This window comes from Mustela erminea, chromosome 1, assembly GCF_009829155.1.
Source record: "Mustela erminea isolate mMusErm1 chromosome 1, mMusErm1.Pri, whole genome shotgun sequence".
Classification (NCBI taxonomy): Eukaryota; Metazoa; Chordata; class Mammalia; order Carnivora; family Mustelidae; genus Mustela; species Mustela erminea.
In genome coordinates this window covers 96659108-96684487 of record NC_045614.1, presented here as the reverse complement: position 1 = coordinate 96684487, position 25380 = coordinate 96659108, and the positions used below count along the sequence as shown (strand labels likewise).

Here is a 25380-nt window from a genome sequence, read left to right as displayed (position 1 = left end):
TGCTGCTGTTTGCTTTTTGGTGGATTTTCATGTGTGTTTTACAAATTTTGATGACCTCACATTTGGCTGACTTCATCACAGGAAATTCTGGTTGGCCTAGTTTGAAAATGTGTCCCTCCAGACAGTTTTCACATTTACTGCTTTCTGGAAGCCTATACATTTTGCAAGTTCAGGACTCCATATGTCTAATACATTGGCTAGTAGGAAGCATAACCTCAAACCCCAAACCAGAGGTAGAGCAGGGCAGAACTTCTTTTTAACTCACATAGATCCCAGGTCAAATAGACAAACTTTCTCTTTGTCTCTGGGCAGGTTTGGGTATTTCACATTCTCACTGGCGTTGTAGTCTTTCCAATGTTTTAGTTTTTTGCAAGCATCTTATTTTCAGCTTCCTGTCTGACACAGAGTGAATGCCTCCACCCACCCATTAAAATTCAAATCTCTTTTCTTATTGCAATTAGCAATTCCACTTTTGCCTCCAACCATCTCCCCCACCAGGTCAGCTTTTTAATATTTTCTTGCAAGGGAGGCCTAATAGGAGATTCAGTTGGGAATAGAAGGGGCTGTGTGGAAGTCCTTGAATCTGAATTCAGAAAGGAATACCTACATTTCCAAACCAGGAGGCTAAGTGCTCAGCTTACAGCAGCTTCTGGCTGGACATCAAATAATGAAGACTGATGCTTATCATCTGTCTGTTTCTTCTGCCTTCACTCATTTTCTCTTTTTAGGAAGTTGTCCTTTACTCTTCCCTTTATCCTACATTGGTTTTTTGATAGCAGCTGGGCCGTTTTACCATGTATCTTCCTGATCCTGGTATATTTACTAAAATATAGATGTGCTGCTTTACTCCCCCCAAACCACACAGAGACAGAACCATTGCTTAGATTTCACAGCATATGATTACATATTTTAGAACTCCAAAGTGCCATAATCAAAATTGGCCTACTTTGGGGGACTCATGGTTTATCCATCTTAGCTCACACTTCTGTGCTTCAGAGTGTAGTGGCCCCTGCTTGGGCCTCATCTCTCAGAATTATGCATCAGAGCAAGAAACCAACTCATTTTCTGACTCACTGGACAGCTAATTTGGGGAACAGCCTGAACCAAGAGTCTTTGTCCAAATGCCAGCTATGTCCCCCACTTTGGTCAAGGCAATCCTCAGCTTGTTCCTGGGGTCTTAAAGTAGAGTCCCACTTCCCTTATGCCTCCCATCTGGCCTCCTTCAGATCTGGCTTGCTTTTAGTAGATTGGGCTCTGCCCAGTATTGAGTGGGCACAGAGTATTTGTTTTCCTTAAGGACAAGAAAGAGTGTTCAGCATGGGGCCAGGGGTTCTGTGGGAACCCAGCCAGCCAAAAAAGAGCTGCTCTGGAGCCCTGCATGTGGAAGAGGTCACTGGGACACCCATGCTGGCCACGTTGGACTTTCTGAATGTGGGTTGCTCATAGTTCTGTTGAACTTTGCCAAGGAAAGGAAAGCTTTTTTGGGCTGTGCTTATAACCTTTGATCCTGTTATCTCAAAGCCATAAACCTGGTCTACTACACCATAAAAGTAGCTCATATCAACAGGTTCTCCCTGCAGTCTGCTCCTTGACATTCAGCACTCACTCACACTGAACCAGAGGCTATCACCATGACAAGGGACCAGAATGGAACCTGGGAGATGGAGAGTAATGACAATTTTGAAGGATACATGAAGGCCCTAGGTAAGGGAGAGACCAGTGGTGGGGGAGGAGGGGAATTTTGGGAGAACTATGGTCCAGCCATCTGGACAGTGCCACCATGGAGATCAACAGATCTGTGTGCAAACCTCGCTCTTTATTTGCTAGCTATATAGTAGCATACAAATTCTCTGAATTTACATCTGTAAGTGGGGAATAATAGAAATGAGATGATGTCTGAAATGTCCATAGCATATTACCTGGCACAGAGAAAAGACATGTGAATAGAGGGTACACACACACACACACACACATACACACATGGAATAAAACCAAACTTGACAGGATAACACAGTAGCTCTTTTGCTTTTGACCACCGTCTCTTAGATCACCAGTTGGACCAGATATTATCCATGAATGGCCCCTGCATTGCTCTTGCATCAGGCTTGTGGTGGGGAAGCAGACAAGGAGTGTCTAAAAAAATTTCTCAGCCAGAGAATATCAGACCCACAGAAGGCTAGGAGTGGCTTTTGTCAACAGATCAAACAACTCACTGCTTTACCTGACTTTTGAACTGGACTCCAGGCCAAGGGCTTGATCAGTATGTGTCCTGAGTCGACTCTCTTGCAGGATCTATCATGGGGCTAACAGAAATCACATGAAAACTGTGGGAGGAGCTGATGTGTGGAGCAGATGCCATGGGCCAGGCACTGGGCAAGGAGCTTTGGCTTCCTGTGCTTATTTCATCTTGCAACAACCTCTTCATCATTTTTCCACCTTTAGAGCTCTCCACATAAGGAGCTCCTGGTTGGAACCTCCCCACTGCTGGGGCTGCCTGTGGGGTGAGAGCCTTAATAATTTGGATAAGATGATGAGAAGTCTCATCAACAATAGGAATTGTGGAATTTCCTGTGCAAATTAACTTCTAGCTTGATGAACATTTCTACCGTGAATGAGGAGAGCTGGGACATATTACACAAATTATAGAGATTGGAACTTTCTTCATGTACTCTAGGCATGTTTCCAACACAGAATTGCTTTCTTTCTTTTTCCTGCTGGCTATCTGAATTTTACCACAAATCCTTGGGGGATGAGAGGGAAGGCACAAATCCTCTTACCAGAGCCCCAGTTCTGCTGTGCTGAGTTTAGTACCCTGAGTGGACAATAGAATGGAAAACTGATTCTATAAATGGGCAGATGGTCTGGACCTTATCTCAGAAGTATAATTCTGAGCAAGATCATGCAGGTAAGGAAACCAAATCAGAGGGGCCAGCCCAGTTAAGGCTTGCTCTCTAACCTTGATCAACTTTTTAACCTTCCAGAACCAGTTTCTTCATCTGCCAGATAGTAATTTTCTGGCCTGGTTTTCCTCACAGCTTGCTTGCTGTGTCCAAAGAGAGAGGAGGCAGAAGCTGAATAGTCTTTTATGACCCAGCCTCAGAAATCATACAGCATTCTGTATTCTATTGGGTTGAAGGAGTCATGAGCCCACTGACATTCGAGGGAATGATACAGAGACCACCATCTTTCAGTAAGAAGAATGTCAAAGTCACATGGTATGAAAAGCAGGTAGGATGAGAACTATTGCTGCAGCCATTTAAGTAAATGCAGTCTGTCACTCATGGGAGAGTGGGTGATTCCATCCCTTGGGTCCATAATAGTAGAGCAACAGGAAGCAGATGTATGTGTGATGTGGTGGAGGGAGCTACTGTATGCAGGTCATTCAAGGCTTCCTAAGTGCTGGGTGGGGTTTGGAAATGGAGTCAGGTATGACTGTGCAGGCATGTGTGAAGGCCAGGCCGGTGAGAACATGGTGTTGGGCAGAGAGAATAGAACAAGTTGTATTGCCAGAGGTGAAGTGCAAGGAGGAGATAAAAGAGCATCAGAAATGTGACAGATCAGATCTTGAAGGTGGCATGCCACCGCGTATGGACTTCATCATACAAGGAGAGGAAGTGTCTGCAGAGGAGAGAGAAGTCACCAATGCTCACTCTGACAGCCAGGGGTGAATAGATCTGCAGGGACTCTCAGAGTAGTAAAGAGGTTGTTGTGATGGCCCTGGGAAGACGGTGAGAACAGTGCCAAGAAGGTGGGCAAGGTAAAGTCTGGAGTGGGAAATAGACTAGATTTGGTGACTGGGCAGGGACCAGGCAGGGAAGGAGCCTAGAAAATGAAACACCATCATGTAACTTTAATCAGCGAAGATGTGGACATATAATGGAATGTGTGTGTCTTAAAAATGCTCAGTTAATGTTCAGTTTAGACATTTAAGAATTCTTTGGTTCACAAATTGTAACTATTAGGAAAAATCCAATTCTTCTCTTGGAAAAGAAGGTGAGGGGGGCCATCTTCTATGAAGAACATCTTTTCATTTAAATAAACATACACAGATTTAAAAGAGCAGAGGCCACTGCAAAAAGTCCTAGTGGGTCTCTGGAAAATTCTACCAGAAAGGATGCAGGCTTAGAGGCTGAAGTCAGGCAGCTCTTCCTCTGAATGGTTTCTGCCAGGAAAGGTTTCCTGAATACCCATAATATTCCAAATCCTGTCCTGATTGTTTAGGAGCCACGGTCCAGCTTCCGAGGGGAGCACATGCCATGATAGGCATTATCAAGCCATGGTAAGCATCTTATCAGAAATGTATATACATTATTTTACTTAATTTATTCAGATTCAACAAATGCATTGAGCACCTGTGACATGCCAAGAACTGTTCTAGGCACTGGCAACATTGTGGTCAATGACGTGACAAGTTTCTTGTCTCCTAAAGTACATATGCTAGCAGCAGTGAGGGAAAGTGTATAGTTTAAGGTAGTGGCAAGAGCTTTAAAGAAAGTAAAAAGGACTTCTTGAGTGAAGAGCTTTGGGTGGTCAGAGGAGGCTGTCTGAGGAGGTGACAAGTGAGCTAAGGCTTGAATGTTGAGAAGTTGTGTCACAGGTACAGGAGTCAGCAAATGCAAAAGTTCTGGGTGTGTTCAAGAAACACAAAGGCTGGTGTGTTGGGAAGTGGTAAACAGGGGGAAGGTAAGCCCTTGTGATGGAAGACAATCTATCTTATTTATATTCTTTAAGGATCATTATGGCTATAATGTAGAGAATGAATCATTGGAAGGCAAGACTAGAAGCAGGGAGGCCCATCCTAGGAGGCAGCTGTGTTGTTCAGGCAAGAAGTGATGGTGGCTTGGGCTACTAGTGCCCAGGGGCCTGGAGAAGAGAGGACAGGTTAAACATATACTTTGGAGATAAAGCCAACAGGGTTTGCGGAAGAATATGAAACCAGAGGGTATGGAAGAAATGAAGATGGCCCAGGCTTACAGCTGAACAACTGGGAAGATGGTGATCCCATAGGCTGAAATAGAGAAGACATGGGGAGGAGTGAGTTTGGAGAGTGGTGCTGAGTGGGGCAAAATTCACTAAGACTTCTGTTTTGCATATTTGGATTTCAGATGCCTGTTACAAATTCAGGTAAATTATTAAAATTGGCATGTTGATACAAATCTATAGCTCAGATGATAGGGATTAAGATGGAAGAAATGTTTTCCATTTCACAGGATGAGGAATCTGAGCCCAGAGAAGTAAAAGGACCTCCCCAGGGTCACCTGTGGCTGGACAATGATGTTACTCAGCCAGGAAACCAGTCTGCCTGCTTCTACCACCCCAGTTCTTTCCACAGCACTGTTCTAGGTGCAGGTACTAAGCATGGGGTAGGGGAGAAGGAACTTCATTCTGAGCAAGGTTTGTTGGGATGGTAGATAGCACCCTTAGAAACTCAAAGTTTCTCAAACTCAAAGGGTCACTCAAGGTCCCAGGGTGGAAATTAATTACCAAATGAGGGAGAGGGAGAGAGAGAGAAAGAAAAAATATCCGATGACCAAAGAAGTTCGTTTCACAAAATTTGGATTTCTGCTAGTGCTTAGAGTTCAAAGAAGTTATATACATTGCCATAGTCTTTACTTGAACTACATGGTATCTGGTTGGACTTTTATTAATTTTCTTAAAAAGATTTTATTTATTTATTTGTCAGAGACAGAGAAAGAGAGCACAAGCAAGGGGAGTGGCAGGCAGAGGGAGAAGCAGGATCCCTGCTGAGCAGGGAGCCTGATGGGGACTTAATCCCAGGATCCTAGGATCATGAGCTGAGCCAAAGGCAGACGCTTAATGGACTGAGCCACCCAGGATTCCCTGATTGTACTTTTAAACTTTTGAAAGTGCTGGGAATGCCGCAGTAGAAAAGCCCCCAGTGAAGATCAGTTCAGCCCTTTCCTAGGCTTTTCTGAAAGAGAGAGAGAGAGAGAGAGAGAGAGAGAGCCCCTTCTCTCCTCCCTTGTATTGGCCGCATCTCCCCCTGCTTCCATCCCAATAGTGAGTACTAGAGTATGAGTGGGGTGGGGGTGGAATAATGCAGAGGGAGCAGCGAGGCACCCCAGGGTCTCCAGGCTACCTCCATTGTCTAGGAAAGGTTTTAAACATATTTGGAGATGCCCATGAGAGACTGGAGGAGGCAGGCAGGGGCCAGTCCAATTTCTCTCTAAATGTGTTATCCAGAGGAAAAGACATGGAAAAAATTGCTCTTGCACTCTGCTTCTCACAGTTGCCTAAGAGTGCTGATGATATGAGAATTAAGGAGTCCAGGTTTGAAGCCCATCAAAGCCACGGCTGAAACGGCTGAAATGGGTCTCAGATTTCACATGATGAATATGTGTGCGTCTCTCTCTTTAATTTACAAAGAGTGCCTGCCCTTTTAGCCTGCCACTTTAGCTTTTTTCACAAGCATATTACAAAGCATTGTAATGGTAAGTAGTATACTCATATTTCAACTTTATGACTTACATTGTTCAAAATGCAGTTATGGAAAGTATGCTTTAATAAAGTCACTTCGGTGTTGTTGTTTTCTTCTGCAGTAGCTACACGCCACATATATTATTCAGAAATAGCTTGCCTTTGGACCTTTTCCTCTGAGATAGAAATTCATTTCACCTGGCTATAAATCAGACTCGAAGATACCTTTAATCCAGAAAAGCAGATAAAACATACTTGATAACCCTGGTGTTAAAATACCATATCAGGAAAATAATTTTCTCTACAAAGTACAAAGAGGAAGTGTTTTTGTAATCTGTGTGTGTGTGTGTGTATTCTACTGCTGCAGTTAAACCTTTCCTTTTGATTAGAAATATCACGAATCCACCAACAGAACACTTGGCTCCCTTCCCTGGGGTGGAGCAGGGGTGACATGATTAACTAGCCTGTGCAAATGCTAAAGGGTGGCCAAGATGCTGAGCCATTTTTCAATCCAGAGAAGCAGCAATACTTGATTCCATTTGCATAGAGCCTCTAATAAGATTCCCCCAGCACTGGTCAGAAAGATTGACAGGGGCTGGTGTGACCAGGATAAACCAGTACTCTCGGCAATAGGTATTTTTAGCTGTGATCTACCTTTCTAGGCAACCAGGAACAAGCGATAATTTTTGTTAGGGGAGCCTTAGTTGTGAGTGATAACAGAATTTATTTGTGGGCAATCTGTCAGGAACTCTGTCCCATGGGTAACTCTGAACCCACCACTTAAATTCTCTGAGCCTTGTCTTCCACAACCTCTTTGAGGAGTGCTGCCATCCTAAATTTTTCTGTAATCCCCAGTTCTCCCTTAGTTGTTTTGCCTGGAGCACTCCTCTTTGTTTCACCTGGTTAATACTGGCCTGTGGTTTTCTTTCTCATCTCCTAACTACTGTTCTGGCATCATGGTTTAAAACAGCATGGACCTCATGAGTGGGAGATAAAGTTGTTTCTACCCACTAGCCAAATTGCAGCAAGGAAGCTGATCCATGCAGAGAAATGTTTGGCCAGGCTGGATAAAATGCCAGGGCTCCGCTAGTGAGGAAGTAGATCAGCCACCATCCTGACTGTTCCTTCGGAGTCCAGAACCCTTACAGATGCATAAATATGAATCAAATATTTTACTCTGGACTGAAAGCCAATCTGGCCGCTGTTTCACCTAAACAGAAAAGGCCAAGGGGTGGTGGCCAATGTGCTCAGGATACCCACAAGCTCATTGGTACTTTGTAAAGCATTCTACCATCATTTTAACTGAATCCTTCAATAAATAACATTGTGAAATGAGCATTCTTTCCCCATTTTTAAAAAAAGATTTTATTTATTTGAGACAGAGAGACACACATAGCTGGGAAATCTGGGGCAGAATTTATACCTGGACCTAACCCTCCCTCTTCTATACCAATGGTTCTTAACTTTAGCATGTACAGAATCACTTGAAAGTCCTGTTAAAACAAGCAGCGCCCAACTCCCAGGTCTAGGGTAAACCCCAGAATTTACACTTTTTTTGTTTTCCTTTCATTGTTTCATTTTACTTGCCCTCCTAATGCCCATCGCCCAGTTACCCCAGCCCTCTTTCCTTCCACCCACTTCCCTTCCAGCAACCCTCAGTTTGTTTCCTATGACTAAGAGTCTCTTATGGTTTGTCCCCCTCTCTGATTTCATCTTATTTTATCTTTCCCATATTTATTTTTTAGGGTAGCTCTATTTTTAACTTTCTTTTATGTTCAATTAGCCAACATATAGTACATCATTAGTTTTTGATGTAGTGTTCAGCAATTCATTAGTTATGTATAACATTCAGTGCTTATCACCACACATGTCCTCCTTACACTCATCACCGAGTTATTCCAACTCCCCAACTCCCTCCCTTTTGTAACCCTCAGTTTGTTTCCCAGAGTCCAGAGTCTTTCATGGTTTGTCTCCCTCTCTCATTTCTTCTCGTTCAGTTTTCCCTCCCTTCCCCTGTGGTCCTCTGCATTATTCCTTATATTCCACATGTGAGTGAAAGCATATGATAATTGTCTTTCTCTGCTTGACTTATTTCAGTTAGCATAATCCTCTCCAGTTCTATCCATGTCGATGCAAATGGCAGGTATTCATCCTTTCTGATGGCTGAGTAATATTCCTATAGTATAAAATATTGTATGTATGAACCACATCTTTATTCATTTCCCAACCTATGTTTTTAAGTCACTTCTTAACTTTTATTTTCTTTTTCACATATATGTTTTATAGATTTATTCCCCATACTAGCCCATTTTTCACTCTATTTATTTTTATCGTGATATATGTAAGTTCTGATTTCTTTGCAATTTTGAGATATAACGTCTTCTAACACAGAGACCAAAAATCAAGCAGGAACAGGCAGATCACCTAGCTTTGTCCACTCTGATAGATTATAATCTGTCCCTACCCCTCCCTCTTATTTTTCCCTTTTCTTTTTTCTTTCTTTTTTATTCTTTTGGATCATCTTGGCTTTGATGGCATATCTGTCGTAGCTTTTGACCACTTCAGATTTTTTTGTAGGTACATTTTGCTTGGGCCGTGATTGATATTTTGGACTCTGTACATTCCCTCAACCATTTCTCAACATAATGACTAGAAGGAACTCCCAACAAAGGAAAGAACCAGAGACAATGTCCTCTGCAGCAGAACTAATGGACATGGATATAAGCAAGATGTGAGAGAGAGACTTCAGGGTAGTAATTATGAAGTCAATAGGTAGGCCTGAAAAAAGCATTAGCAACAATATAGAATATCTAAGGGCAGAAACGAGATCTAATCAAGCTGAACTTAAAAATGCTATGGATGAGATGCAATCTAAACTAGATGCTCTAACACCTAGACTAAATGAGGCAGAAGAACAAATTAGTGATCTAGAAGATAAGCTGATGGAAAGAAAGGAAGCTGAGGAGGATAGGGATAGACAGCTAGAAGCCCATGAGAATAGACTTAGAGAGATCAATGACACCATGAAATATTCCAATGTTAGAATTATTGGAATTCCTGAGGGGGTGGAGAGAGAGAGAGAGAGAGAGAAGACTAGAAGGTATATTTGAACAAATCATAGCTAAGAACTTCCCTAATCTGGGAAAGGAAATAGCATTTGTGTCCAAGAGGCAGGGAGGACCCCTCCTAAAATTAATAAAAATAGACCAATACCCTGACATATACTAGTGAAACTTGCAAATCTTAGGGCCAAGGAAGCTACCCTGAGAGCAGCTGGGATAAGAGATTTCTTACTTATGGAGGGAGGAATATCAGAATAACATCACAGCTATCCACAGAGACCTGGCAAGCCAAAAAGGGCTGGCAAGACATTCAGAGTACTAAATGAGAAGAAAAGGCAGCCAAGAATACAGAATTTACATTTCTAAGAGGTTCCCAGGTGCTGTGATGCTGCTGGCCCAAAGACCTCACTGTGAGAACCACTGTCCTAAACTATGGTGATTATTAAACAATCTGGGTGTGTTTCTTGAGCACCTACTCTGTGCCCAACCCTGGGGACAAAGAGCAAGAAGACAGCATTGTTCTATCCTCATAGAGGTAAGATTTTTGAGGGAAGAAAAATCACCCCCATAAAAAAAAAAAACCAGAGGGGACTATCAGGCTGTTTCTCCTGGGGGGTAAAGCTGTGTGGTCCGAAGACCAGGTGAGAAAGGAGGAAGGGAAAGAGTAGAAGCGGCCAAGAGCAGGACTGGGACTGGGTCTTATGAGATTTGCAGAGCTAGGAGGAGAGCTTCAGGGACTTAGGGGGCAAACACACAGGGCATACCTGGGAAAATGCAAAGGATATGGAGCACAGCACCCTGTGAGATCAAAGAGCATCATAAAGATGATTACAATGATGGCAGCAGCTACCATTTATGGGGCCATTACCACAAGCCACCAGACACTGGGCAGAACTCTTCACAAACACATCAAATTTAATCCTCAAAGCAACCTGATGTAGTTCATAATAGCTCCACTTATGACCACTGCTCTCTCCTGTTTGTAGATCTGGACTCAAGGGTCCAGCCATGGGACTGAAGCTGGACACACAGGTGTCACCTGACTCACTAGACTGTGTTTCTGGGGCAGCAGGAGAGAAACAGGAGTTGGACTGTGACATGCTAGCCCTCTGCCTGCCACAAGCATGTGTTTATACTGACAAAATATGGACAACTTTTAGCAATCTTAAAGAAAGATTAATTTCTAAGACAGAAATACTTGACCACTTAGTCCTGTTTAGTCTTTTCCCTTCCAAACAGGCCAGAAGTTGCACTGAATGGAGAAAATCAAACAGGATATAGTTCCATAATTGCAGGGCCCAGGTGACTGAGAGAAAGCCGGAGGGTTTTGTCAGCCCTTTCTGTACCATGTTCTATGGAACACCAGACCAGCTGGGTGGGATGTTCCACCACAGGGTGGAACTACAGCCACATAAGACTGGGAAAGTCCATATCCTGCATCCCCACTTTAGGGGCTGCAAAACATCTTTCTTAGATTGAAGTTCCTCAGTGTAGAAACCAGCTTCTCTTGGTTTTACCTCCTCACTTTCCAAACAGTTGATCATGAGCCACATTTTTTGGACCACCTGATGACCTATGAAGCTGAGCACCATGGCAAATGCAGTGGGGTACCTATGAATGGTAGCCTAGAATGTTCAAATCACAAAGGGCATCAGAGAGAGCTTTTATCTAATTCCACGTCCTGTGGCCTCATTGCAGGCTCTGTGTCTTGCATGTCCCCAGGTACAATTCCTTAAGCCACAAAGCAGAAGCTAAATGAGTTATCAGAAAAAGACCAGGAGTTAGAGTGTGACTGATTCAGCTCAGATTTCATAGGGAACCCTAAGCCCAGAAAACAACAACATTTGGTGAAGATGGTACATTAGAGTGTAGGGAAACATATACTTCCCCAAAGAGGGAGGTGTCCTCCAGCTGGATCTAGAAGTCCCTGCAGCTCCAGGGGAATTGTAAAGAAGTGTCACTCAGGAGTTACTGGTATTTGAGCAGCCACAGAAAGTGCACAGACTTGGGTGGTCTGACCTTCTGACAAGATGGGCCAGCCCAGAGCTTGTGGAGCACTATGCTGGCCCTGGAGATTAATCATTCTGAGTTCAAATTCCACCTTTACCGCTTCCTCGCTATACAACCCAGGAATAGTGCCACAGCTTCTCTGAGCCAGTTTCCTCATTGGTAAAATGGAGATAATATAATGCTTACCTAATGGGTTTGTTGGGTGAACTTTCTCAAGGGTGGTTCCACCCTGGGGGCATCATTGCTCTTTGGTTCCAAGGCGTCTTAATTACCACTCCAAATATTACCGAGGCTCCACACAGAGTAACCTCCAGGTCATCTGACCTAAAATTCAGTTCCAATGTTACCCATAAGATTAATTCTCTTTTTGACTTTCCTCGATCGCACCTTGACTCCCAAACTAAAAACTCATGTTTTCTCCTCCCAACCTGATCTCTCCACACATATCCACCCAATTATCAAACCTTGTGATTGCTTTTTCAGCTATGCATGCTTAGACAAGTCACTTAACCTCTCTGGGCCTCCATGTCATCACCTATGGCTTGAGGAGTAGGTGCTTAAGTCATGGCTTTCAAATTTCTTAAACCATAGAAATCTCTCCAAACAGCCCCTTATGAAGAAATCCAAGATCTAAAACCACACAGAGATTCTAGGTCTGGGGTAAGACCCAGAAATCTGTAGTTTTTATATCTTCCCACAGGATCCTGATGGGACCCATTGGTGAATTCTTAGGCATGACAGGTTCTCAACCAATAGTCATGAATGATATTTCAGCAAGACACTAGCATTCATGCACTAGCTCATGACAACTTGAACTTGTTTTTCTTTTCAACTTAGGAAATGGGTATGTAATTCTTTTACCTTCTGGGCTGCCTGATGTTGAAATTATTGAAATTATTCCCATTATGATAAAGCCTGACTATACAATTTCAGGTCCAAACGCCAATCCAGAGCACTTCCCTATGCAGATATGATACTATTGTGGCTTCCCAGCTGTGGCCAAACTACTGGTCCACACTGATGTCCAAACATCCAACTTCAGTCTCTTCTTGGTCCTTTAGGAGGAGAAGAGTGATAGTAACTAAAGAGATCCAGAAGATGAGTCAGAAAGTAATGGAAGAGAAGATGAGGGAAGTGATGCTTGGCTACAATGGAAAGGCAGCAGAAAGGGTGGGGGTAGGCCAGTAGAGGTGTCAATTCTCCATATTGCCAGGAGCTTCCTAAACTGTTGATGGTAACCCCTGGTCTTCCTCATGGGCACAATAGTATCTATCCCCTGACAGAAAGCACACAGTGTGACGTTTTAGTACCCCTACCATAGAGATGGAGCTGAGATTCTCAGAGAAAGAACACTCAATTAATCTGAATTGTTCTTACTCTTGAGGTCATTATTATCTTTGGGTTATGATAGAACCAATGTCAGTATTTTTAAAAACTTCCAAGTGGAATTTCTGAAAAAAAAAAAAAAGTTAAAGATTTAGATTGGCATCCAAAAATATCTGGAGAATTCACAGACATAAAGGGGATCCAATATGATTTTAGCTAGATACTAAGAGCTTAATGATGTTTGTGGCAAGTTCCAGAATTATCCTCTGTTTTAAAAACCTATTCCACAGGACAGTGACTTTTTGGCTTGGGTGACATTTTATACACAACCAGAAGTTAGAGAGAAATTTGGCTCCATACCTAGCTCCATACTATAAAATTCAAAGCTTAGTAAATGAAGCACCCACTGAAAAGCACACTCCCTTTTGCATACTAATAGTCTCTGAGAAATGAGTACATTTTCCTTTAAAATACTTCCTAATACTAAATACTAAAATACTTCCTAATACTTCCTCCTGATTTTTAAAATGAAGATACAGTTAAAGATAAAAAATAGTTAAAGGGCTCTCTAGTGAGCTTAATCTTCAAACATCCATTGCCATTAGTCTCAATCAAAAATATATGTGAAAACAGATACTACTGATGTATCAATTTTCAATCTGTCATAGCAATACTGCTCAAAGTGTGATCAATGACCAATAATATGAACATCACCTTGGAGTTTATTAGAAATGCAAACTCATGTCTTGCTCTAAGACCTACAGAGTTAGAATGTATGGACCAAGGCCCAGGGATCTCTTTGCATGAATTCTCTTGGAAATTCTGATGCATGCTAAACTTTAAAAAAGAACTGCCTTATTGTTGGTCAACATTTTGCAACATATATGTGTATCAAATCATTACATCATACCACTTAAAGTGATGCAATGTTATTTGTTACTTGTATCTTAGTTAAGCTGTGGATTAAAAAAAATCTTCTATAGAATTTGGTGGGAAAAAATCAAGACAAAGTAAAGATCTAAATGGAGTAAATGTGGCAAAATCTGATAATGGTCGAACTGGGTAAAGGTTGTGTGGAGTTCCTTGTACTCTCCTTTCTGCTTTGGTTTGTTTTAAATTTTCCCCAATAATATAAATATGAACAATCATTCATATTTTCCTTAAAAGCAACAAAGAAATCTCTCCACAAGTATTTATTAAGTGTGTGGAATATGCTTAAAGTTGTCCTGGGGGCCCATGACTGAGGCAGAACAACCCAGCTAAGTATACCCCCAATCTGCTTTAAAAATTGAAGTGCGCATGTGTCCTTAGAGTTCATGTCCTTAGAGGTCATGGATTACCCATGGTCTAGATGGTTATTTTAAAGTGGTCTTTTTTCTTTTAAACCATGAAATCTTTTATTCAGCATACTCTTAGGAGGAAATCCAATATGTCAAATAGAATGGAACTTCTCTGGGGAGGGGTTTGTGTGTGTGAGTGTGTGCGTGTGTGTGCATGTGTGTTTGAATGCACACACCTACTGAGAGTTGCAGCTCAGGGCGAGCCCTGCCTGCTACCTCCCCCTCCCATCAGGATTCCCGAGGAGGCACTGAGAGACCAGACATTTCCAGACAATTGACTGAGTTGCGCAAACTGGCTTTGTGTAATACAACTCTTGTTTCCCATTTGAGCAAAGAAACGTGGCTGCCCATGGTCTGTGTCTCTGGTCCTGAATGTTTGGCCTTGTTAAAGAAATGAATGAGTCTGGCTGAGCACATCATAACCTCCACAACTCCCTTTGCCAACAGATATTGATTTTGCCACCCGCAAGATCGCAGTACGTCTGACTCAGACAAAGATCATTGAACAAGACGGCGATAACTTCAAGACAAAAACCAACAGCACATTCCGCAACTATGAGCTGAATTTCACTGTTGGAGTGGAGTTTGAGGAGTGCACGAAGGGCCTGGACAACCGGACGGTTAAGGTGAGGACCTAGCCTGGCCATTTCAACTCATGTACTCTGTCCAGAAGCCAGCCATCTGGCTTCACAATGAAAATATGACAGAAACAACCAGAGAGGGATCAGGAGAGGGGACCAGAGTGACTTGATGCTGGCAATAAACAAGCATTGGAAGCTCAGCAGGAAGAAACAAGCCAGTTTCTACACTAAGCTTATAAGTGAAGGAGAGACAGAAGACTGCCGACCTTTCCAGGACCTTGGGTAGGAGGCCAGCTCCTATGCCAACGTGGGCTTGGTGGGCAAGGCCAATATCATAGGGAGTGACAGTGATTTCGAGAGCTGGGTAGCACAGCTCTTCATCCCAGGGGCAGCCCCACTCAGCACCAGCCAGGCCTTGCCTTAGAGCACGGGGACCTCATGTTAATATGTTGCTTTTTTCTTTCCAAGAGATGTTGAGAACTCACACTTTTTATATGAAATACCTCAATTGTGGTTGGTCCCAACTAATTTAACTTGTTTATTTGTTTTTTTTTTTTTTTTTAAGAAAAATACAATGCTAATCAGAAAAAGTCAGTAAAGAGGTCAAGGTTTTCCCAGTGCTAGTCACTTAGCGAAAACTCTAGCACACTGATGGCTTCTGTTCCAGCACCACCTTAACTCACATCATAATTGAGGAAATCCTCCATTCATCAAAAGCCCAGATTTCCAGCCACTTGAACTGCTCGGATATTATAGGGAGGACCCTGAAAGTAAGCAGACAACTCTGAGTACACATGTGGGGGGTTATCTCAAGGCCTAGGAACTGGACTCTGCAGGAGAAGCAGACCCTCCCCAGAGGAGCTGTTTGTAAATAAGGCAGAATGACAGCAGCAGGAAGAAGTGGGGTTGGGGTCAGGGGGCAGGGGAGGCAGGGTAACAGCAGGTCCCCCTCGCCTTTTGTGTCACCATGTAGTATCATAATCCAGTGTCCAATCACTGCAGTGCCCTCAGTCACACTCAGTGTACCTATCTTTGGTTATCTAAATCCGATTATCCCTTGGTCAGTCCCCACAAACAGGAATGCCAAGAAAAGTAATCTCAGTCATAGTTAAGGATTCCCGCATCCTAATCTTTTTTTTTTTTAAGACTTTATTTATTTATTTGAGAGTGCGTGTGAAAGAAAGAGAGAGAGAGAGAGAACACCAGCAAGAATGGGGGAGGGTCAGAGGGCGAGGGAGAAGCAGATTCCCTGCTGAGCAGGAGCCCAACACGGGGCTGAATCCCAGAACCCCCAGACCACGACCCGAGCCAAAGGCAGGTGCTTAACTGACTGAGCCACCCAGGTGCTGCCCACCCCAATTTCAGTCTTAGCATCATGTAAGAATCTGGTGGATTACGCAGTCCAGGAAACTTGGGAAGACTTCTGGTTTGTCATTTAACATGGTTGCCACTGACTGCTCACTGTCCAGGCCCATGCAGTTTATCCAACTGTGTAGAAACATATACAAAGTCCATGGTAGCTTGCATACTTACAGTACCCGCTCTCTCCATGCCAGTGCAGCCACCAGGACCTCTGTCCTGGCTCCCAAAATGAGGGAGGGCAGTGCTGCATATCCTATCTGCAGGTATCTGTGTCCTTAGCCGAGCAGTGGGCCAGCCCCTCAGAGTGCCATAAGGAAACAGAATCCTCCACCTTTCCCATTCCTTTTCACCATGAGCCCCACTCACTCCAGATTCCCTCTCTTCTCTGGTGCTTTCAGGAGCTAATCCAAAGTCAGAGGTCTCAAATCTCCCTCAAAGCAAGGGAGCTCTGGCTGCTCTTCTGCAGTGGGGAGAAAAGCTGTCATCATTCTCTGGTGATCACTGCAAAGCCAAGAGAGCAGGACACATTTTATTTCTCCATCAAGTTGTCCTGCAGCACTGATAATCCCAGCCATCACATCAAGTTTGAATTATATTTAGTGCTCCTTGCTAAGAAAAGTGGGAAATGAAAAGCACTTTAGAAATGCTTCCATCAGAGCAATCTTGGCATAAAAGCTGAAGCTTCCAGGCTCTGGAACAGCGCCTTGTAGAATCCCCTCCCTGAAGGGTTGATGGATCGACAAGTCTTCTCTAAACTGTGTGGCTGGAAGGCCAGTCCCTCAGACACCAAAATGAATGGGAAATCTGTCTCTGGATTTTTGCATCACTCTGCTGTTCTAACCTCATCTGTTCACAATGATTCATTTTCCTTCATCTTTCCATTCTGGATGTGGGCTGTGGAAAAGCAGGCCTGTTCTCTCTGACTTCTTTCATCACCTTTGATAGCAGAGAACTCTCTCTTCCTAAAATAAGTTACATCCTTTCAGTCCTGACCGTTAGAGGATTCTACCTCTCAACACCTACTCTCATGTCTCTTTGCCTTCTGTTCCATACGCTGGAGCCCTGTCCTCTCCCCAGAGTCAGTTCGGAGTCCTGCAGAGAGAAAGAGAATCTCACTTCGCACTTCTTATCTCTGCCTGACCCACAACAAAAAGTTGGGGCTTATACACACATGCACACACACACAAACACACACAGACAGACATGCACACACACACACACACACACACACAGGAGACTGGTGGGGCCCGAGAAGCCCCCAGGACAGAATTTGCCCGTCTCCAGCAAAAGGGTGTTCCCATGAGAATCACAACCAAAGCAAATGTCCTCAGGACTCCCTACTTGTTGTAATCTGACTGGAACCCTCAGCTGGAAAAGGATGATAGGGAGCAGGTGAGTATCTCTCTCTGATTAATGTCTGTGGCCGCATGTGGTGGCACAGCTGAGGGCACACAAGCTGTGTGTTGTGTGCATGTGCACACACGAGCACGTGTGAGTCTGTATGTGTGTACATGCACATGCGTGTGTGTGTGTGTGTGTGTGTGTGCGCGCGTGTGCTGCTGTAGTGCTCATGCTCTTACTCTCCAGGCTGTTACTTCTCAACGTCTCTGTCACCCTCACGATCCCCTCTGAGAACCTCTCCATTCGGCCATTTGGAGGAGACATGTGTGTGGGTGTAGGGTTGGGTTGTAGCAGAGGCAGAGTAGGGCCCTAAAGTGCCCAGATCTATGCCATCCCACAGCAGGGGTGGTGACACCATGTTAATCATGGGGTCAACACTTTGAAGGACCCAGGGATCCCCCCTTCCTCCTTCTTGCGGGTATGATATATTCTTCACTTACCCTGGTTTGTTTCTAAGAGGATTTAAAGCCCTTTTCAAAAAGTACACAAGCTACCCAGAATAAAATTAAGAAGAAGTAACAGATCTTCATGTGCTAGAATAGCATGCAGGCATAGAAAGGAATGGAACACTGATACACACTGCATGACCTTGGGAAATGGAGCAGTCAGACACAAAGGCCACATATTGTAGGACTTATATGACACACTCAGAGTAGGCAAATCCCTAGGGGACCCTGGGTGGCTTAGTCAGTTAAGTGTCTGCCTTTGGCTCCGGTCATGATGCCAGGTGCTGGGATCGAGATCGAGACCTGAGTTTTCCCTCTCCTCCCAGCTTCTGCTCCCGCAGCTTGTGCTCTCTCTCGCTATCTCTGTTGCTATCTTTTTCTCTCTCAAATAAATAAATAAAATCTTTTAAAAATTACTAGGCAAAACCCTAGAGACAAAAAGTGGTTCCCGGGGCAGAAAGAATGGGGAGTAGACTGCTGATCGGTGCAGGGTTTCTTTGGGAGGCAATGAAAATGTTCTGGATTTAGACAGTCGTGAGTTTTACAACTTGGTGAATATACTAGAAATCACTGAATTGTACTTTAAGAAGGTAAATTTTATCGTATGTGAATTATATCTCAATTAGAAACAATAAGTAATTGGGGCAAACAATCAGGGCAGGGGAAAGCAGGCACACGATGGTAGTTAAAACAAATAATGCCACTGTGGTGTCCATGAGAGCCCAGGAGCTACAACCTTCTCCAGGAGGCCCCCACCTGGAATTGCTGGAAGGGATGGGTGCTGCCAAAAATCTCTCTTGTGGGGCGCCTGGGTGGCTCAGTGAGTTAAGCCGCTGCCTTCGGCTCTGGTCATGATCTCAGGGTTCTGGGATCAAGTCCCGAGTCGGGCTCTCTGCTCAGGAGGGAGCCTGCTTCCTCCTCTCTCTCTCTCTCTCTCTCTCTCTGCCTCCCTCTCTGCCTACTTGTGATCTCTCTCTGTCAAATAAATAAATAAATAAATAAATAAATAAATAAATAAATAAATCTTAAAAAAAATCACTCTTGTGCAAGGACAAGTGTTCTGGGAAGGTTTAAACATGTTCATGGTGCCCTTCAATGTGCTTAATTTAAAGAACTATTATTTTCCTTAAAAAAAAGACTCTCAAAGGACTGATTCAAATTTACAGAAAAGTTGCATGAAAATAGCAAAGAACATCTGTATACTCTTTGCCGAGAGCTACCTACTGTCAACATTTTGCCCCATTTGCTCTATCTTTCGTACATGCTCTCTTGCTATTGTATACATATTTTTTTCCTGAACAATCTGATGTGTTATCTCTAAGTAATTCAGTGTTTTCTATGAATTAGGATATTCTGTCATGTAATCACAGTGTAGTGATCCACTTCTGTAAATTTAACATTAAGACAGTACTTTATCTAATTTCCTTTACAAGGCTATTTTTAACTGTTAATTTTGGACACTGAGAGAGGGAAATGGCAGTGTGGGCCCAGATTCCTTCTTTAATTCTGTTCAGTGTGTCTTCTTTATCCTCTGACTCAGAAGCAATGGTTTTTCTCACTTATCTCCATCCCCTCAATCTCAAGATCTTTCAAGTCAATTGAGCCTTTTTCAAAACCTCCTCTGACACAAGGATGAAGGACACCAACTGAAATTGAATTGTGGTATTTTAGTACATTTAACCATTCTCTCTTCTTACTGTCTGTTTTATGTAGGAGTAAGGCTGTAATATTGTTATGTATTACCATCATTCACTAATAACCAATTTACTCAGGGTCAGAATAACTTTTAATCTTGCTGCCTAGTGAGATTTATTAAAAGAAAATATTAGGACAGGTCCTTGTGCACCAACATTTTTCTTTTTTGTTCCTTCTACAAATTTGCCAACCCCCTACTACATGAGAGACCTGGGTCAGGAGCTATGGGTAAAGTAATGAATTAGAGATCTGCCATGAAAGATCTCGCAGTCTCATGAGGAAGCAGACAAGTAGATGGACAGTTACCATCCAGTGTCCATATTGATGGTCATGTGTGCATTCCAGTGGGACCATAGAAATCAAGGCAAGGAGGCTGGCTGGCTGAGTCATTGTCAAGAATCATCATCAATGAAGAATACATAGGCTCATTTATTCTCCCATGTGGATTTACTTCAAGATTCCATTTCAACAAAATAACTCAGTCACAGAGTCATTCAACATTGCTCACCAAGCACCTTCTCTGCTGAGACTGGGGTTGCAGAAATAAACAACCAACATGGCCTCTTCTTTCACGGAGCTTATTGTCTAATGGGAGAAATAGACGCTAGTTCAGTCAATATGTATTAGGATGTGCAAGGCAATGTGGGCTGGGGGAGGGAGGCTTAGAAGACACAGTTTTTGCCCAAATAAGATGTCATCCTTTCTCATACTTTTGGGAGGGAACTGAGTCCCAACACCAATAATGGGCAATGACAAATGAATATTTCTTTCTCATCTATTTGGGAGGGGATTCTGGAATATTCCAAACAACATCTTCCTCCCAGAGGAGCAAGGAAAGCAACCTGTGAATTTAAGCTTCCTCAAGACATTCAAAGATGTGAGGCTTCAGATGGCTCCAAAGAAGGAGGAGACCTACGTGTAGAATTTTATTGTTAAGTAAATTTAGGAAATATTAATACATGCAGTAAAAACTGAAATTTCCTTCCCAAACTGGCCCCCTGCCTCTCAGTTCTTTCTGCAAAGAAAATCACCATTAAGGGCTCTTTTAGTTCCTTGCAAGAGAACATATGCAAACATAGGCATGCGTACATATTCCCCCCACCTTGTCTTATGCACATGGCCATCCTCCTAGCTTTTTTAACTTCATTATACACTATGGAGACCGGTCTCCTCCATAGGTATAGAACCGCCTTCTTCTTTCAAGGGCTGCATGGCATGGTTGAACCACACAGACTTAAACCAGCCACCCACTGATGGAATTTATGAGGCTTCTAGTCCTTTGTCGTAACAAACAACACTGCAATGTGTTGAGGAGTAAAATGAGGAGGGATAAAATTGTACATAAAATATATCATATGGTCAAGATCAAATATTATTTTAGATGGAGGTAGATTTATCAATCCGTAGGAAACAAATTTGTCCCAAAATATAGATCCAAATGTGCAAGGACAGTGTATAAAGAAGCACTGGTCAGTTCGTCACCAGCTAGGTTTACAAGATAAAAAAGAAAGCAAACATTTGATCCTTAACATAATATTGTTCACAAAGGCATAACACAGTTTACACGTACTTGGAAGAAAACCAGCTGGCATCAGGGTCATCCCCGAGAAAGGACAGGACTGACAAAAAAAAAACACTGTCTGGATAGGAATGACATCATCCTTCAGGAGGCGCATGTGCGGTCCTCATCTGGGCTCAGAGGTGGGTGGCCCTGGAGAACCACCGAGGGGTAGTACAAATGGTCCAGAGGGCGGTGCTAGGAGGAATAGAAGGAGAAAGAGAAGCCAGAGGAGTTGGGGGATATAATCTGTAAGTATGATCTGTGCACAGGAGTTTGAGCCTCCTGGGGTTCTTTAACTTGCTGGTCAGCTCAGTCTGGCCATCCAGCATGAACTCTGCCTTCTGCTGCCCCCCCACCTGCCTGTGCTACTAGCCAGTCTGCATTCTGCCCGCAGGAAGTCCAGGATTGGGAGAAGGGCCACCCTTCTGCTTCTGGATAATGAGAATGGCCCTGGAACCATCTGTTGTGGTCCCCTGCTAGTCAGGTGGCTTCTCTGCCTATATGATTGTCCCACAATAGGCAGTCCTCACCATGTGTTTCCTGTAGGGAAAATTCCCAGACGCAGAATTTCTAGGTCAAAGAGATATAACAATGTTATATTTCAAGAGGTAATATAAAATTGCCCCGCAAAAGGATTCATACCAATTTATATACCCACCAGCCATTAATGGAGATGCCTGCTTCTCCACACTTCCTCTAGCTCAGTGTGTTATCAGACTCTTTGATCTCTGACCGTATGATGAATTGTATCTCAAAAACAGCCTTAATTTGCATTCCTCCTATTATGAGTAGGGTTGAATATCTTTTCTTAGGTTTAAAAGCCATCTGCTGGGTTTTAGGTTGTTTTTTTTTTTCCTCTCTTGTAAGCTGTTGGCTGTGTCCTTTTTAAAATTTCCTATTAGGTTAATGATCTTTCTCTTATTAATTTATAGGAGCCTTTTATATATAAGAAAATCAGGTCTTTGATATGCGTTACAATTATTTTTCCCAGTTTGTTCTTCATCTGTTGACATTATGCTATTTTGCCCTTTGAGAAATTTTACATCATTTATAGTCAAATGTGTCGTCTTTTCCCCCATTGATTTGGAATATTATCTTCACCATATGGTAAAATGGGAGAGTAGAATTCTCTTTTTTAAAGATTTATTTACTTATTTGAGAGAGAGAGGGCATGAGCAAGGGCAGGGGCTGAGGGAGAGGAAGAGAGAGGACCTCAAGCAGATTCCCTGCTCAGCAAAAAGCCAGAAGCCGGGTTTGAGCCCATGACCCCCTGAGATCATGATCTGAGCCTAAATCAAGAACAGATGCCTAACTGACTGAGCCACCCAGGCACCCCTAGAATTCTTTAAAAGAGAACAGGAGCAGCCACAATGAGCTGGTTTGGTGGGAATGGAGGGTATATGTGGAGAGTCTGGCAGATCTCGGCTTGGCAGAGGCTGAAGGCTCCACCCTGTGGACAAGCAGGAACCCGGCAATGGCCATAGGAACCACAGCTGCCGGCTTAGGTTTGCTCCGTCCCCATCAGGACCATCCATCTGATTTGCCTGGGAAACTGTCATTGCAGACGCTGGTCACCTGGGAAGGTGATGTCCTTGTGTGCGTGCAGAAGGGGGAGAAGGAGAACCGTGGCTGGAGGCAGTGGGTTGAAGGGGATAAGCTGCACCTGGTAAGTCCCAGGGTCTGCCCGGGTCCCTTCCCTGGTGCTTCCACAAACTGCAGGTTCACCTCCCCAGGTGCTCTGACAAGAAAAATGGCCCTGCACTCCTCCCCTGAGCTTCAGCCACACACGTGTGGTCATATTGTCAGAAAGCCATTCCCACCTGGCTCAGGGGACTCCAGGAAGAAATCTATATGGCTGTCTCTGTGAACGACTGCAATTAAAATGAGGGTTCAAACTGCTGAGTTAGGAAGCCGAGGTCCAAGGAGAAATGCACACAACCTATGAAAGACCAGCTAAAGAGAAATGTGAGGCCCAGAATGAAGATGGCCCAAAGGAGGGTAGCTCCAGGCCTCCTCACCATTATAAGAGCCAGGAAGAAGAGAGGCGGGAGCAGGATGGATAGGGGCAGGTGGGCTTGGGAACCATCTCACAGACCACAGGCATTGGCCTCTCATCAGCAGGTGTATCCACCTAATCCTGAAATATTTTAAGTTAACTTGGTATTAGAACAGAGCAGTAGGAACAATGGCTGATCTCCTGAAATAAATTATATGTGTCTAGATAGCTACATTTTTCAGTCTTCAATCTTCAAGGCCATTTATGTGCCCAGCATCCCAACAGTGAGGAATCTTTCACTCCTTCATGCGTTAAGTCACTCATTCAGTCAGTCATGACTTCACCTCTGGAGTCAGGCAAGCACTTGGCCCCAGTGTCAGTATTCAGGTCACCGTTGTGCCCTTCAGAACCAGACTGGCCTCACCTGAGATCTTTATTTCGGAGGCATTGTCAACTGGTGATAAATGGAAAGCATTCACCATGTTTTCCATTGACGGTTTTCCCTACCTGCTCTGGTTTGGATGATGGATTTTTTTAATTGTAGTACAATCCCCAGTGGTCCCTGTGGCTAAGACAATGGATTCATTGTCAGCTGTAATGATTTTGCAGCCATCCCCACACTCCTATTTTTCTCTCCTCCCTCAAGGAGTCATGAGGTGCAGGTAAGGCCTGGGGGCTCCCTCCATCTGGATCAAAAGCTGCATCTTCTCTGCAAAGGCAGGCCCAGGGGAAGCCCTTTTGCAGCCCACACCCTGTCATCCTGTCCTTACCTGGGATGCCACCAACCAACATTCTAGTGACCAGAGGCCAGAATGCCCAGAAAGCACAGAGTGACAGTCCACCAGCCTATGTATTCCCGGACTCTTGCCTTCCAAACACTTCTCCCCACTAGATCCTTTCCTTTTTCACAGCTTCACTGCCTTTTATAAATTAGGAGATGTTGCTTTAATCACGGGAGTAGGAAAAATCCCGCCCAAGAGGGTAATTTCTTTGCATTTTTCATTTTTATAGTTGTTCAAGCTCAATTCAAGTGTCAAAATCAAATTACTGCTACCTGCAGGGCATGCCAGCTGATGGGGTCTATGAGATGCACTTTGCCCAGAACAACTAAGTGTCCTCTGTACTCCAGCTTCCCCACCCCCACCCCAACTCACAGACACCAAGAGTTGCCGTGGGGCACAGGGAGGCCTGGCCTGTGAGTCACTCACCCACTTTCTGACCTTGCAGGAGCTGACCTGCGGTGACCAGGTATGCCATCAAGTGTTCAAGAAGAAGTAATGGCCACAGTGGGGTCGCTGAGTCTGGGCTCCACACTCCCCACCAAGCGTTCTCTATAGGCTTTGGGAAGCAGCCTTGGGGACCTTCCCGCTCTTGACAGAGCCCATTAAGAAATCTGGAGGGGATTTAAATAGAATGAATGTGTAACCTTTGACAGACATATCCTTCCTTCTTTGAAACCTAGCATTAAATGAAAAAAACAAAAATCACTCCCATACTTTGAAGCCCTTTATACCTATCTTCTTTTATTTCTAGAACTGTCAGTTTTATCTATAAGCAAAGTGGTGATGGCTTGGATGGTGGTTCTCTGGGAAGATTTGTTGTTGTAGTTGTTGTTTATCTTTTTGTTTATTTTTGTTTGTTTTTTGTTAATTTGCTTGTTTGGGGGATTACTTTACCTGGAAACATTGTCTGGCAAATTTAGCATCCCCTTCTCATTCTTAACGATTGCCCTTTGAAATTCATTCCTTTGGATAACACAGATATTTCTCCAGAGTTTATTTTAAGACACATATGGCTTCTAGTTCGTGCTTTGTCTTCAGCAGCTTGGGAAGAGTCACTTGTAAAGGTCTCTGCAGGTCTGCAGGACCAGCTGCACTCGGTCCAGCACAGCCCTCTCCCCTTCAGCACTGGGCAGAGTGACACCCCTGCAGAGGACTCCCAAGCTCTGACAGGAAGCCTGAGTTCCAGTCTCGCTGCTCCACTTAGCTGGGTAGCCATGGGCGCATCATTTGGCCCCTCTATCCTTGTTTTTCTCTTCTATAACATGGAAAAGACAAAAATAGCCTCTCTTCCACGGGGTCGCTGTGAGGGTAAGCCAGTCAGTACATACGGAATGCTTGGAGCTTGGCCTGACCCATGGCAGGAGCAAGGTCCCTGCTAGC

General features: G+C 43.8%; 1 protein-coding gene across 1 annotated transcript; it reads left to right on the top strand.

The window, feature by feature from the left end:
* Positions 1-1550: 1550 nt before the first annotated feature.
* On the top strand, positions 1551-24728 carry RBP2 (retinol binding protein 2). The gene is made up of 4 exons (XM_032361322.1): positions 1551-1704; positions 14624-14802; positions 22787-22888; positions 24446-24728. The coding sequence occupies exons 1-4, from the start codon at positions 1632-1634 to the stop codon at positions 24494-24496; spliced, it is 405 nt and encodes a 134-aa protein (XP_032217213.1). The 5' UTR covers positions 1551-1631; the 3' UTR covers positions 24497-24728.
* Positions 24729-25380: the final 652 nt, after the last annotated feature.

Coding starts and splice junctions, on each gene's coding strand:
- RBP2 (XM_032361322.1), top strand. CDS start 1,632: ATGACAAGGGACCAGAATGGAACCTGGGAGATGGAGAGTAATGACAAT. Junction 14,803..22,786: donor TGGACAACCGGACGGTTAAG/GTGAGGACCTAG, acceptor CTGTCATTGCAG/ACGCTGGTCACCTGGGAAGG. Junction 22,889..24,445: donor AAGGGGATAAGCTGCACCTG/GTAAGTCCCAGG, acceptor CTGACCTTGCAG/GAGCTGACCTGCGGTGACCA.